This window comes from Xenopus tropicalis, chromosome 8 (assembly GCF_000004195.4).
Source record: "Xenopus tropicalis strain Nigerian chromosome 8, UCB_Xtro_10.0, whole genome shotgun sequence".
Taxonomy (NCBI): domain Eukaryota; kingdom Metazoa; phylum Chordata; class Amphibia; order Anura; family Pipidae; genus Xenopus; species Xenopus tropicalis.
Window position 1 is genome coordinate 58,773,667 of NC_030684.2, and position 15,505 is coordinate 58,789,171.

A 15,505-nucleotide genomic window follows, 5' to 3' on the forward strand; every position below is an offset into this window, starting at 1 on the left:
TTACCATTCTCATTAAGAATCTATTCCATTCATATGCTTTACCACTCTTTAGGGACAATTTACTAAGACTGGAGGCAAATTGTACCTATTCTTTCAAATTATAACTGGTAGAAGAGTGATAAAAAATTGCTGATTGGTTGCTAGGGGCAACTGCATTTGTGCAATCAAGTTTAAACACTGTCCCTATCGCTAACCCCTAGCTAAAAATGCAGAGTAGCGCAGCTGCGTACCTGGCCGACATCTCCTTAGCAACTAAAGACACTTCGGGTCTCACCGCCGACACGGACCCTGCTTGCGCAGTTTAAGCTGATTTCCTGCTAACTCCAACTGCACATGCACAAGCAGGTTCGTGTTGGCAGAGAGACCCGAAGAGTCTTCAGTTGCTAAGAAGATGTTGACCAGGTACGCTGCTGCAATACTCTGCTGCTTTAGCTAGGGGTTAGCAATAGGGACAGTATTTAAACTTAGAAACTATGCGATAAGGGAGAGGTGAGGGGGGTCAAGGCAGTGATAGTTAAGGGGGCTTTTAGTGCCTGGGTGTATAGTTCTCATTTAAAGAGTTTTCTTTTTTAATAGTAATGTACTGAGCTAGTGCATATTCTGTCAAATGGCTCTACAAGCAGGTTGTTTCCACTTTCAGTGTTGGGCTGGGTCTCCTAAACCCCACTAGAGACGCTTACACTCTGGGTCCACTCTTACAGAATTAGATAGTGCCAAATGCTCTATAGGTTTGTTTGGTATTGTTTTAGGTTGGGGCTCACCAGAATATCCTGTTAGGCCAGTATGCTACTGACCCCATTCTTTAAAAACCCAGTAATACAAGGGATAGCTTTTTGTGTACCCAAAACAACATATCTAATCTTTACATAAAATGTTAGCAGCCATATTTATGTATCTATACTAATAAACAGCATTTATTGTGGTAAATAAATAGATTGTGCTGCTCAGGTCTGGCCTAGAATTTAAAATAGGCCCTGACATTTGATGTAGACAGATGTAAATAGTGCTGTCTATGGCTTCCTATAGCAGCCCCTGTAGCATTAGCCAGAATCTACAGATTGTCAGTCTGGGCCCAGTGTTACTGTTTTAATCTGTTGAATGCTTTCTGGGAAACATGCAGTTTAGTAGCTCCTGACCATGGGTATAATACAAATATACAGAGAGCAAGAATTTGTCCTTGCAATAAGTTATGCCTTCATAGTCATAGGGAAGTGATTATGTGCTCATAAAATTGGTACATCTTTCTTTTGGCTGAGACCATCAAATCTCTTGGGCAACAGTGCTCTCCTGTAATGCAATGTCTGCAAGTAACTTATGGGTTTAAGTATCTATTATAGTCTTGGGGACTGAAATATTTTGGAGCACAGTAAAACATGTTTAGGACAGAAGGAATCAGAGAAGAAGACATATAAATGGTGCCACAGTTAGAAGAAATGTTGATGCACAAATACAGTTATATAATATTATATTTTATGATATTTATTATATGCCTATATTACCTGTTTGTAAAAACTCTCTAGCCTTATTTATCTTACAGAAGTAGATATGGTAAACTGAGAATAAGCACATCAATACCAATTGGACAAAAAAACACACAACGTGGGAACAATTTAGTGACTGTCATCTAAACATATCTTTCATTTCCAGTACAAAAATTCAAACTAATGGAACCTTTATAGGGAGTGTTGATCTGCCTATAAATGGTTACAGTTCAAAATGGATTTGGAGGGCGCTCGGGTGCAAAGAAGACAACTTTGACAGATATCTTTTTTTTACTTTCTTTCTTTTTAGATAACAAAGGCCTTTTTTTCTGGGTGCACACTTCGGAGATTCATCCAGGACTCCTCTCTAATACTATATCTCACAGCCATGTAGGGAGTGAAAGGGTCACAGGATGTAATTTTATTTTACTTCCCAGGTATGAATTTGGGTGGGGGCATTTCAGTATCTCACTGGGAATTTATGATTGGGGGTATTCAGTGGTATCACCATGCAATTTAGAGTCATTTGCCATGACTAAAGGTGGTGGATAATTCTATTTGCTTGGAATTATTTCTGTTTGTTTCTCAAGCCACTTTGGTGCTCTAAAGAAAAAGAGGTTATCATGCAAATGCTACAAGTACTATTATCTTTGTATTAATTGATGGATTTAAGTACAATACAGGTTATGAGAATGTATTAGTTGAAGGATAATAAAAATACGTATTTAAATATATTAATTTTAATGCTTGTAATTATGCTAAGGTTTGTGTATTTTATATGCATTTTTATATGGCAGCCCTACAGCAGACGACATGTGTTTCTCCTGAATTATTATATTGAAATGATATAACCTTTATCTCCAAGCATTTACAATATACTAGATATTGTATTTATGAGTTTTATTTCTTTAGTTTTATGTAACCACATTGGCATGCATATTAAAGAACTATTTACATTTGCCAAAGTGATGTGCATCTGTGTGCATGATTGATTACATTTTCAACCGCTGCTTTAGATAACTGAAATGTCATTTAAACTATATTACAATCATATTTTACATTGCAGGATACAGGACCGCGAAAATGTAATAGAACTGCGTGGCCTTCAAGTAAGATTTTTTTTTCATTACAGTGTCAACATAGCTAAATTGGTGCACACAGTTCCACGGCCAAAAAGTGCAAAATCTTGTAGTTTAGCATTAGTCAGAAATTCAGAATTCATTTAGTGCTCTTCTTTATTAGAATGACTAACACTGAATTCTAAGCATGATGGACACGAACACTGGTGCTGTTATATCAGCTTCAGTAAAAGATGTAGATGATGGCATCTAACACCTAATTTCTTTGCCTATTTATGTTGTTGTTACCCCAGTAACCCTGTACAACGCTGTAAGATATGTTGCCGCTTTATAAATAAACCATAATAATCATCATAAAATGCAATACACCTCACAGGAAGCTTTGTCAGGCTGTCCAGCCAACATTCCAAAATATTGCTGATATGGTTGGTACTTGTGCAAGATCACGACCTAGCACCAAGGATTATAAATATTTGAATGCTACATTTTCCAGTGCATTTATTTTGCAAGATGACATCAAATAAACACATCCGCCATGTGCAGGAGCCGGCAAGTTGTCAGCTTGTTGTTTAAGGGTAACAAACCTTCTATAGCAGTGACGCTCTACCCAAATGTTGCCAGACTACAGCATCTTGCATTTTTCAGCATATTATCATTATCTAAATGTGTTGTCCAGCAGCAACAGAGATGGATTCTTGCAGCAACACTGTACAAAATCAGGTTCTTCGGCCCCTGTACTTAAGGTTGGGATGCCTACAGCTAAGCGGGCAAGAGTGCCTAGTTTTAGGGAAGGCTTAATATGCCCCATTTAACAATGATCACCCAATTCTGACAACAGTTTTGCTATCCAGAACATGCAGTTTCAGGCTCACCAGTTGAATAGGACATTTTGTCCAAGTGTCATAAAATAAATCTGACTGCAGCCTCCAGATTGCACCGAAGAAAAAAACACCTGGGGAAAGAAGAGTTTGTGTTACTACTTTGCATAAAATAAACATTGCATGTTCGAACACTCGGGGCACATTTCTGATTGCTCCAGCCTTTTGGCTTCATATAGGAAATATGGAGCGTATTAAGAAGGGTAAAAATACCTTATTAGTGAAGGTTTTTGTTCTTGAGTGGGCTTTTTTGACTAAGAAAAAGTTTGGCACCTGTCAGGGAAAAATCCTCAACTAAAGAGGTATTTTTGCCCAAATAGCTCAAGCAATCATAAATATTCCCCTCAATGTATCTAAATAGAGTGATACATAATTAGTACCATATTAAAACTGGCTTTTAAGGGATGCTGCAGCTGCTGTTAGATTTGATTTAACAGAATATTATATACTACAATATGTCAACAATGGGCTATATTACAAACAAATAGTTTTTGAGCTGTGATGGATACTTTACCTTGTCATTTCTTTCACATAGAAATTTCAGCTTTTGAGCCTTCTTGTGCATGAAGACACCCTCTAAGCTTCCGGTTTCACCAGACCGAAGTTCAATTGCTTTCTCTCCCCAACCCATGATCTGGTTAGACTGGAGGTAAGCTAAAAAAATGAACATTAATATTAGTATTTATCAATGGTATTCTTTTTCTAGTTTGTAGAAGTGCAATCAAAACTAAAAATCCCTCTGTATAAACAAACCCCTTCCTTGCCCTAGCTGCTTCCTTTTTTCCACATATAAATTATACTTTAATGCATTCAATGATAATGAATTATTTTCTCTAATGGTTAACAAGTTTGTTAAATAAAAACAGATCATCTGTGTAAATGCATTTTTCTAATCCCTTAATGTTTTATTGTAAATTGATTGAGACAAATAGGGGTTCATAGTACAAGAGGGATTGCAGTTGCCTTTATCATCTGATAAATGTTTATAGTCTGCTACCTGACAAAACAGCAATAGCTTTGTGTCTGTGTGATAGCAAATTGCAGCCTACAGGTTGAGCCTGATTATGATATTGATTAACATTATGTAGTGCCTGGAAGAGCAAAGTCAAATATCGACTATATAATGGTCTGATTGAGCTCTCGCAGAAGAGTTTTGCCGCAATGTCTGCATATTTATTGAATTTGAAATAATTAGCTTGATATACAGTACGTGATACTAAAAAAATATCTTTGTAACAATTAAAATAAACCCCATGCTTACTGGTGAAGCATTTGCACTTCCATTCTCTGACACTCAGAACATTATATCAGATAGATATATCTGCCACTTATATGTCACTTGGCATAAAAAAAAAGCATTTTATTTAAAGCAAAGGCATCTCATAAAAAGCCTATGATTAAGTGCTCCTTCTTTAACTGCACCATGTTATTTTCAGTGGTCCAGTTTTTTGTGCCAGTCTTTTTCATTATGTAGCGATTCATTTGAAATTCTCTCCTTCACTGCCTTTGTTTTGTATTTGGATATCAAGAGGGAAAATAACCCATAATAAGCGGTGAACACATACAGTTAATAAGAGACACAGAGCTACTAGTAGCAGCTCCTTGTCACAGCGACAAAAATAGACAATGCTGAATAATAATTTATGTTTCTATGTGTATTTTAGCTGAGGCAATTCTCTGTATTGTCTATGGCAGGGTATTTTCTGGCATTTAGTAGCTGTGACAAGTTTCTCCGTGTGTCTTTACCCTAACTCTACATATGTATGGGAAGAGGTTTTGGGGGTGTACTAATGAGGTGTTGTAATAAAACTCTACATATGTATGGGGAGAGGTATAGGGGGTGTATTAATGGGGTTTTGTAATAAAAGGGGTACCTAATAAAAGTTTACCCACATAGCAACCAATCAGATGTGTATTTTTAAACAGTTGATCAGTAAATTGGTTGCTATGGGCTACTAGAAAACTTGACACTATTTATAACATTTCTTTAAATATTCCAAAGTCTAGTAAGCCACGGCAACAAAACACTTGATTGCTTTTAAATGGCTGACCTGCTGATTGGTTCCTGTGTCTTGTTTGAGCTATATCAAGCAATCTAGACAAGACAAAACTGTGATGTACCACTGGTGTTTTACATTTACAATCATAATTGATATGATTATGCTTGTGGCAAATCAGTTGTGAAGTGAAGAGTACATACCGACAGAGGCAGGCATTTCCCCCCACTGCAAAATTGTTTCTTTTGTGAAGCGTCCATATGTATCAATGTAAACTCCTTCATCTTCGTAGCTCACCAACAGTTCCATGCCATTTGTGTTGGGGAGAATGATGATAGCATGTGGGTGAATATTCCCTTGCATCTGAAGTCACAATAGATTGCAATTAATATATTTTATTCATAAAAACACACTTGCAACTACTTCTGTGAAATTATTGGTTAAATGCTGGTTATGATCATGGGAAACATTGCGAATGTCCTTTTGCAATGAGATCTATAGCCCATTGGATTGGATTTTTTTTTTAATGACAGCAATTCTTTAATCCCAAATGCAAAAATTACTATATTCTTTCATTCAACTGTAGTTAATTTAATATTCATATTGCCACTAATTTATTTTAATATAATGTTTTATTTTTCTGTCTGAGTAGCTTAAGAGAGAGGTGTTAAAGGGATAATGTCCTAGAGCTATTCCAAAACATGTTCGTCTTTAAAGTTTTATGGCCTGTGGACTCATGCCTTAGGGCAGTGATCCCCAACCAGTGGTTCGTGAGCAACATGTTGCTCCCCAACCCCTTGGATGTTGCTCCCAGGGGCCTCAAGGCAGGTGCTTATTTTTGAATTCCAGGCTTTTGGGAAAGTTTTGGTTGCATAAAACCCAGTGTAAAGCCAAACAGAGTCTTCTATAGGCTGCCAGTCCACATAGGGGCTACCAAATAGCCAATAATAGCTCTTATGTGCACCACAAGGAACCTTTTCCATGCTTGTGTTGCTCCCCAACACCTTTTCCATTCAAATGTGGCTCATGAGTATAAAAGGTTGGGGATCCCTGCCTTAGGGTCAGCAAGGTAACCTCTCACGGTGTATTAGTTCACATTTAGTTGAGGGTACACTATTAAAGGCACAGTATATACAGTAAACACTTGCTATAATGAGTACATTTGATAGGAGTTGTGTTGAAATTACATTATGACTATTGTTTTAATTAAAAAAAACAGATCTTCCTGTTATAAGGCACTCATTTGAAAGTTGGGCAATGTTCACTGAACTCATCTTCCCCTTCCTTTATAGACAGGGCAATTTGTTGAGCTCCCTATCTACCTTTGAACAAACAACCCCCCATCTTCTATAGGCAGCTGCCTTTGAGCAGCTCATTATCAGGGGCTTCTCTGTGGATTGGTAATTAGTTTTATCAGCTTCCTTCAGGCTCTTTGATTTAAAGCAATACAATTTTAGGAGTTTATAACAATGTGCATTATATTGTATGTATGTATCTACAGTATATATATATTTATATATAACAGGACGGACCAGCACTCCAATCATGTTAAACTTGTGCTTTATTTTTACATGCTGCATGTAGAAATAAATAAAAAATAGAATAAAGTATTAAAAAAAAGTTGAACAAGATTAGGGTGCTGGACTTTCCTGTTGGACCTTTCATTGTTATATATATATATATATATATATACACACACACACATACACACACACATATATATATATATATATATATATATATATATATATATATACACACACACACATACACACATATATATATATATATATATATATATATATATATATATATATATATATATATATATATATATATATATATATATATATATATATATATATATATATATATATATATGCAAAATGGAATAAGGAGATATAGCAAACTTGGAACACATTAGAATTAAAATATGTTCCACAGTTTATATCTACATACAGTATACTGTATCTATGCATGTACTTGTTTGTAAAGCAAATACACCCTCATATATTTACACAGCCAAGTGCTTAAGCTGCTGCAACATTTACATATTCTGACTCACTAGCTAAATAAACAAGTGGCAATTGGCAAGCGTAACAGTAAATTAAAGTAAAAAAAAAACTACTTGCCAGACTGAAAAAACTCAGGCCCACCACTCCCGTCCCCTCCTCTGCTACCACTATCCGTAACACTAACACCGGCATCCACAGGCGGAGAGCAATTTTAATTCGTTGCCTTGGTGTTTTCATGAGCAATTGAAGTGAAAAGAGATGGGAACGGGGCTTAAATCCTTGACAGTAACAGTAAAAAGGAAAAAAAAGCGTCAAGCTTTCTCTGTTCCAGGCAATCTGTTACCCCGAAGCTCTCCCAGGATGCATGATATAGAATCCACTCTCGGAATAATGTCCTTTTAAATCAAGTGACCCTTTACGATCAAAGAATACTGCTGTACAGATAGAAAACTGTAGAGGAGCGTCACTTTATTTCAGATCTGTGACACCGAGCGGGGAGGGGAGATGTGTATTTTTAGAAGATTTTTTTTCCCTCTTTTCCCAAAGAAAAGAGCACAACTGCAAATAAACCTCCAAGGGGATCCTTAAGTTAAGAACATCATTTATTTGAGAAATATTATTATAGTCTGCTCTACTTTTTAATGAGTAAGGCGAGATTTCTTTTAACCTCAATTAGTTTTAAATTAATTATTTTGCCATAGATGAATTCCAGGTGGTGATGGAATGGTCTGCCAGACTATAAATGTTTAATGTATTGGCATGTGCTTGTGCCTCTGCTGTCCTGTAGGGATGCTGTTGAAATGCCTCCACATCATTTTTGGTGTGATAAAATGTCAATGTTTCTTTGACACGCTGCAATGCCCACGCTATTTTATTGCTTTATGTACTGAGAATCAAGATTTATTGTGACTGCTTTGCCTTCACAGTCTCTGCTGGTGCATTTATTTAATTTATGTGCATGTTTTTGCTAAATAGAAAGTGGAAGACCATTCCACCCCCTCTATATTGCACTTCCAGTTTCTAGAACAGGACAGAATGGGAATGTAAATGCAGCATGGGAAAATGCAATAAATGAGAGTATCTGTATAGTAAATAGCAGAGGGAGGCTCATTTAGGTAATGAGAAGAGAGTGAAATCAGGGAGAGCATACACTTTGCATACATTGCTATGGCTGGAATCAAACCTTGGAACCCAGCTCTGCAAGGTAGCAATGCTTATCACTATGCTGCTAAATAAATTCATAAGGAGTCATTTTTCATTCCTCAGGTGCAAGTGTTAGAGCGCTAAGGGGCACAACAATGTTCATTTTACCAGTGGCACTGCTGCAAAAATCTGTTCCTCGTAACTTTTTCTGGGTAACTTTTAACTCCTGGTTTTAAAATCAGTTGGGCTCTCTGCACTAGCGATACAACCCGTTCCAACACTAAAATGTTTTTAAGCATTGGGGGTTGAGAAAGCCCCCTTAGGCCGACACAGTACCAGAATCACCTCTGTATCTAAAGATAAATGCTAAAATAAAGAAAATGCTATAATCTGCTCTGAGCACAAAGAAGGAGGCCCAAGCGAGCCCAGTCTTAACAGCTTGCAATAGGGAAAGGCAGTAAGTACAGGGCCCTGTTGCAGGCTGCACCTCCTGATACTCCCTCATTTCACATGTAAATGACTTGCAAGTTAGGGGCAGTAGGGGGGTTCCTGCATGCCCCATCCCCCCCGCATCCCCTTTTAGACAGAGCGCTGCCTAACACAAGCATGGCTGCATGCATGGGGATAGCACACTCTGTTCTTCTTCCTAAATGACCCCTAGAGAATAGACTGTTTATAAAAAAGTGGCCGGCTTCATGTTGTAGCTCCCACCCTTCTCAGCTACAGTCAGGTGATCCCAGTGGAGACAGTAAAAGGGCAACCATTTGGGGGTTTTAACCTTGAAAGCAAGCAAGTTTTAGGTAAAATTCCGTCCCTTTAGAGCATTTCTAGGTAGCTTAATGCACAGAATGTCTTAATGTCCTATATAAATATTGATAACAAGTGAGTGCAGAGGACCTCTTGTTGTTGTCCATATAAATTGTGTGGTCACAACCTCATTGCAGCCCCGCATAATGGTTTAAAATTTTTGTGGTTGAGCACAACTTTCCTTTTTTGCTAAAGTTTGATTAGGATATTATTACCTCTATCTCTTAGCAGCAAGTCCAAAGGATCAGTTTTGCATTCTAAGAGTGGGTACGCTATCAACCATAGCAGCCAAGAGCCAAGGATTATAGTTCATAGACCGCCCTCAATAACTATGGAAATGAACTATCACAGTTACATATTCATTCCCATTACTGTCTTAATATATTATGCATTACTGGTGTTACAGTGGGGTTTTTGTTTCCTGTTTAACCTCCTGTTCATACCACAGTTGTTAAATGGTTGATGACTAATTGTAAGTATATACACTATGTTTCCTGAAATGACTTACACATCCATAGATTGACAGTAGTTCTCAGTACAGCTGATGCTTTCTAGTTATTTTAATAGATTGCATCGGTATCTTGTGTGCTTTGTTTATCAGAAACAACAAATCTTCTTGTAAATGATAAGCAGCCAAAGAACTTATTTTGCTTTTTAGGTCAAGCCTTGCTGCCAATTGTTGTGCTCAGTTTGAAGTAAACAAGCTGCCAGCTTTCTCATATGGATATGCCAAGACACTGCTACCTAATTTTGACCCGAATCACTTCACCCTTCAGAAATGGGCCACAGGCCAGCACCAGATGCCGAGTACATTCATTTCTACCATCTATAAAACTGATGCATTCAGCGTTCATAAAGTCCAGAGCAGCACTGTGTAAGTAGAATATACTGGAATAATTTTTGCCACAAAAGGCTTAGATATTACCTTTGTTATATGAGGCACAAGGAATCTGGGAGTGCGTCCAAAGCTACAAAAATGTCTACCAATGTTAGTGACACTATTAGTGCATTATCAAATATTGTAGTTAGGACAAAACTCTTTTTGGAAGGATAATCAAATGTGCTTTCAGCAGATGCTGCAGAGCCTGAGAACCTCAAACAACTGCTGGAGCTGAAGAGAGTCTTAAAATGCAATGGTATAGATACATGGAAGTATGTCTATCGAACAGTGAAAGAGTTTGCCACAGTTCTTCTGAAGGAAATTTTGCAGCTTTCTTTGTCATTTGTGTTCTAGACTGAACACTCACTCCTTGACAAATATGCCCTAAATAGTCCCATACAAGCCAATAGATAGCAACAGCAGTATCTGTTTTACTTCATTTGATAAATATTTCCTATTAAAGGAGACATATTGGATAAATGGGAAAAACCCTAATTTAGTAGGCAATTATGAATAATATATGGTGCTGGTTTCACTTTGGGCTAAAATTGAATACTGTCTGCAAAAATGGCCCCTTTATTGGAGTTCCCTATAGAGTCTCTCAGGTCTCAGTCTGTGTTTCCGATGAAGGGTGGGTGTGTCCTAAACGTCCCTGCCAGAAGCACAGCAGGAGGGGATAGCCAATCACAGCCCTGCAGTCATACAAACAAAGACAAGCTTCAGTTCCCTATCAGGTCAGCCTAGCTGCTGATTGGTTCCCATCCTACAGTGCAGTGTACTGAGAGCCACTGGCTTCCCTGCACATCCAGAGAATTCAGCCAGCATGAAGTGGAACAGATGGGCGGGACTTTTTTGGCGATTTGCGCAAAATCGCCCCGCCGCGTCTGCCATCCCGCCGGCAACTTACATGTTCGCCGGTGGGATGGCAGGGGTAGGCAACTCGGGGAGATTAGTCGCCCGCGAACAGGGAGTTTTGTCGCGGGCGACTAATCTCCCCCGTGTGCCAGAGCCCTAAACCTCAAAAGTGAGCTTTAGACCAAGTAGTGAATATCATTTTGATGGGCTGCCACTATCCCCTTCCTTTTAAAAATGCACCTGTATCACTATAACTGGCACAAGCAGCCAAATAAAAGTTTTGATGGAATTTTTTTACATTATCTCCACATAAACTAAAGTTGTAAACAAAAGCTGAAGTGTATTAACATTTAGATTTAATATTCTTGTTTGAAATCTTATATCAACAGCAAATGTTATACACACATACCCTAATTCCTTAGCAGATTGTGTAAGGCTAGGCTTATAATACATATTCCCCTGTTTATAAAAGTATGGCTGCTTCCAATTCTATATGTAGCCATAATTACACATTAACCCGAATAGGAATGTTTTGTTATGTAGTGAGCTTTAACCTCATAAATTGCAGTTTGTGTAGGAGCTAAAATACCGCATGACCCTTACATATAAATAGGCCATATTTCCACTTTAAGTCTTATAAAGTTGTAAAAGTAGTTTACGAACATTTATGTGAATTCTCCAGCTTGACTTTCATATGCTGTCATTATTTCTTTTTGAGTGTTACTTTCCCTTAGCAGCCCTTGAGACATCCAGTTGTCAATAGAGCAGTAGGGATAAATGTAGGTCACCTTCACATTTGTTCCACTTAGTGATTTGGAGAAACATATTCCTGCTGAACACTGTTGAACAGATGAGTCTAGGCTAGCATGGGCAATGCTGCATTTTAGGTAGTGGAAACATAAATTCTATCATTTTGGGTTAAAGCTTAACATTTATTTAATGGTATGAATATGGAGACAAACATTTTTAACAACAGAAGCATATAGAAATGCCCATGTCATTTATAATAAAAATTATGTTACCATTCTTTTAAAGAACATAATAAAAACTGCAATTACATGGGAAAGTTTGTTATTTTCTACTTATTTGAAAGAAATGAAACAATAGTAGCAAAAATATGATAATTATATCTATTAGATACAAATGCATTTAGTGCTGCTGTGCAGCAGGTGCCAGTACTCTGGGAAGAAATGTTGCTTTGTGGCTAAAACAAAATCATGGCCAACCTTTATCTGCACTTTGCCTTCTTTTAGTCAGTGAACACTAATGTGTCTCCTTTGCTAGCAGATGCTATTTTCTTACCAGTATTATAACCCATAGAAACCAATAAAAGTTTAAGAGGCTTCCATTTTAATACACCCAGTTCTAGTAATATAACTACTGAATCATGGGTCACTCAGGAGACTTGAACATGTAAGATAAACAAAGGTCCGGGACCAGATAGTATTCATCCCAGGGTACTAAACTATCTTATCTCTGTGATTTCCAAACCTCTTCACTTAATATTTCAGGATTCATTGAGGTCTGGAATAGTGCAGAGAGACTGACAAATTTCTTATGCCAGTATTCAAAACAGGATCCTGTTCTCACCCTAATAATAAAAAAACAAAACACAAATACAAAAGTATTGTAGAAATGATACCTATATTGGCTAACAATAAAAATACATTGCAAGCTTTCGGAGCTCTAAGGTCCCTTCATCAGGCAAAATGCAAATGAGAACTGAAATGGCACAACATTTATACTGATAGATCAGAGAGAAGTGTTCACAAGCAATAAATTAGGAAGTTACAGATAGATAGAGATAACTTGTGAAGATAGTAAAAGTAATTAAGGTTTATTAGGGTGGGTTGTAAATAGTCCAGGGGTCTGGATTCAGTCAGTTTAGATAGCGTGACATGAAACCTGACCTCAAATTAAGGCCCTGTCTTAATTTCTGCGATTTGCCGAAATTGCCTGCGCAGCGTGTGCCATCCCACCATGTGCCATCCCACCAAGATGTTGGGAGGATAGATCTTAGCACTGAAAGAATTTGTTATTGTTAAAAATTATATGGCAAGTATGAAGTACAAATTCTTTACTCAGAAAGACATATTTTTGTGCTTCTTTTTCATTGAGGGTTGTCAGAATTAAACCCCTAATATATTGCACTGCCAACATTATTCGGTATATTTGAGGCTGTTTTTTTTAGCTGAAATGCATAAACTGACGCTAAACTACTTACATGTGTAGGAAGATAGAGGTCATATGCTGTCCCTGAATCAACATCAATTGCATGAAATCCCACTGCTGAACCATATATAACCTTCAGCCTCTGACCATTCTCCACTGTAAGGTCAACGAATAATGGTTTATGATGAAGAGATGAAAATGACTGCAACAACATTAAAAAAAAGTTTTTCAATGAAAACGATCACAAACATAATAATGTATGTCACAATAAAAACTACTGTAAACTTTATTTTTGCAATTTATATTGCTTAAAATATTTTTCAAAAGTCCCTTTCTCCACAAGCTCCCTTGAAGGACAGCTCGGGTTCTGCTGGCTGAACCTGTTCAACAGCAAAATGGTAGACAATAGAGGATTCTGCTGATATCTATTGCTGTGTGGCAGGAGCAGTTGAACTGAGCATAAGAAGACACCTCCTGCATCAGTAACTGAAACTTCTGGAGCTCTGTTCTGCTGCCTCCAGAGAGTTAGAGGGACCCTGTTACACATTTATAATACTAGCACTTTTAATGCCAAATTACAAAAACTTTTTCCATCTATTTATTATTTGTGGTTAAAATGCATCTATCTAGTACATGAAAGAGTGGGCAGCAAGCTTAGCACTTTCTAGAACTGCTGCCTTATGTAACCCAGGCTAGGCTAAACAGTCCAGTGCAACACAGCTAAATCTAATAAATGTTACTTTCATTTTATATAAACTTTTTCTAGCTCATTCAATAAAGTTGGGGACATACTGACAAAATAGCCTAGAGGAAATAGCTGTTGAGAGCTTTAGGATATTAACAATTCCAATGCTAATAGAAAGCAACAACTCTAATAGGAATGACTGGGGTTATGCAACTGTAGGGGGCACATTTAATAATCCACAAATCCGAATCAAATATGGGAAAATATCGGATTGGAAACGAAAATTTCTGAAGATCGCAAATATCACGAAAATGCTTATGAAAAAATCGTAATACGATAATATCGTATTGGCGATCCGAAAGTCACGAAATTTTCGTACCGAACAATTGTAAACCGCGGTAAAACCTTTCCGATTTTTTCGTGCAAACGTACGAAAAAGTCGTGTGGCGTACGAAAAAGTCGCGCGGACGCCCGAAAAACTTGGCGAAAATACACTCGGAGCGTTCGTGCTTTTGTAAATGTGCCCCTAGGTGTGCTCCAAGTCTAATAACCCAGAGCAACCAGTTAGCAGGTTCTATATATTCATCTGCTGTTTGAAAGCAAGTGAAGAAGAAGCAAAGCAGTTTGCCAGATTCAATGGCAAGTGCACTAGGGGTAGATTTTGGTGAGAAAACACACTGGAGGATTTTCTGGCTGACAATCATTTCCTCATTTGGGAAGAGACAGGAGTTACAATTACATTTCTGCACACTACTTAACTCACTTTACACCTCAATCCCTTGCTGTTCAAAGGCAACAATATATATATATATATATATATATATATATACATATATATATGTGTATAGTATGTGTATAGTATAGTATATATATATATATATATATATATATATAAAATGTGTCTTTTAAAGCTTTACATGCTGATAAAACTAATTGTTGCATACTACCAGAAAGAATGATAACAACAACCATAACGTTTTATGTGAAAAAACACATTTAAAAGAAAGAAGAAATATTTGGAAAAGCACAATTTAACGGTAGGTGAACTTTCACCGTTCACTGCACAGTGGCACCTTTTACATTGGGAAGATTGATGACTCACCTTAAAAGCCATAAATTTATGATATGGTTTTGGTGCCCATGCATATACTTCCACAGAGTTCTTCAATGCAATGACTAGGAATTTTATCCTCTCGTATTTTACTTAAAAAATATAAAAAGAAAGGTGCTGTTAACACTAGAATATGACAATGGAAATCCTAATTACAGATTGCTTTTAGTGTATTATATATTGCCAAGATTTGTATTAGTCATTTCCAAATGACTAAAAAAGAAAATACCTACACAGAACTTGATTTTGATATTGGCTTAGTACAGTTACTGTTTAATAGAGGGCAAATGTATGAAACAGCAAAAATAAATATGTCATATATATTAACTACAGTTTTTGAACTTTTTATTATTTATTCATTTCCATCTTTTTCTAAATTTCTTTTGAGTGATTTGTGACACA

General features: G+C 37.1%; 1 protein-coding gene across 3 annotated transcripts in view; it reads right to left on the minus strand.

Annotated features, from left to right (window-relative positions):
* Positions 1–429: 429 nt before the first annotated feature.
* nrk (Nik related kinase) overlaps positions 430–15,505 on the minus strand; it is a 114,631-nt gene continuing 99,555 nt past the window's right edge. For all 3 annotated transcript variants that reach the window (XM_031891524.1, XM_031891525.1, XM_018096921.2), the window contains exons 28-32: positions 15,095–15,195; positions 13,360–13,509; positions 5,639–5,798; positions 3,953–4,092; positions 430–3,512 (exon numbers count right to left, since the gene is read on the minus strand). In XM_031891524.1, coding sequence (XP_031747384.1) covers positions 3,429–3,512; positions 3,953–4,092; positions 5,639–5,798; positions 13,360–13,509; positions 15,095–15,195 — 635 coding nt within the window. In that variant the 3' untranslated portion in view covers positions 430–3,428. The remainder of the gene's footprint in view (positions 3,513–3,952; positions 4,093–5,638; positions 5,799–13,359; positions 13,510–15,094; positions 15,196–15,505) is intronic.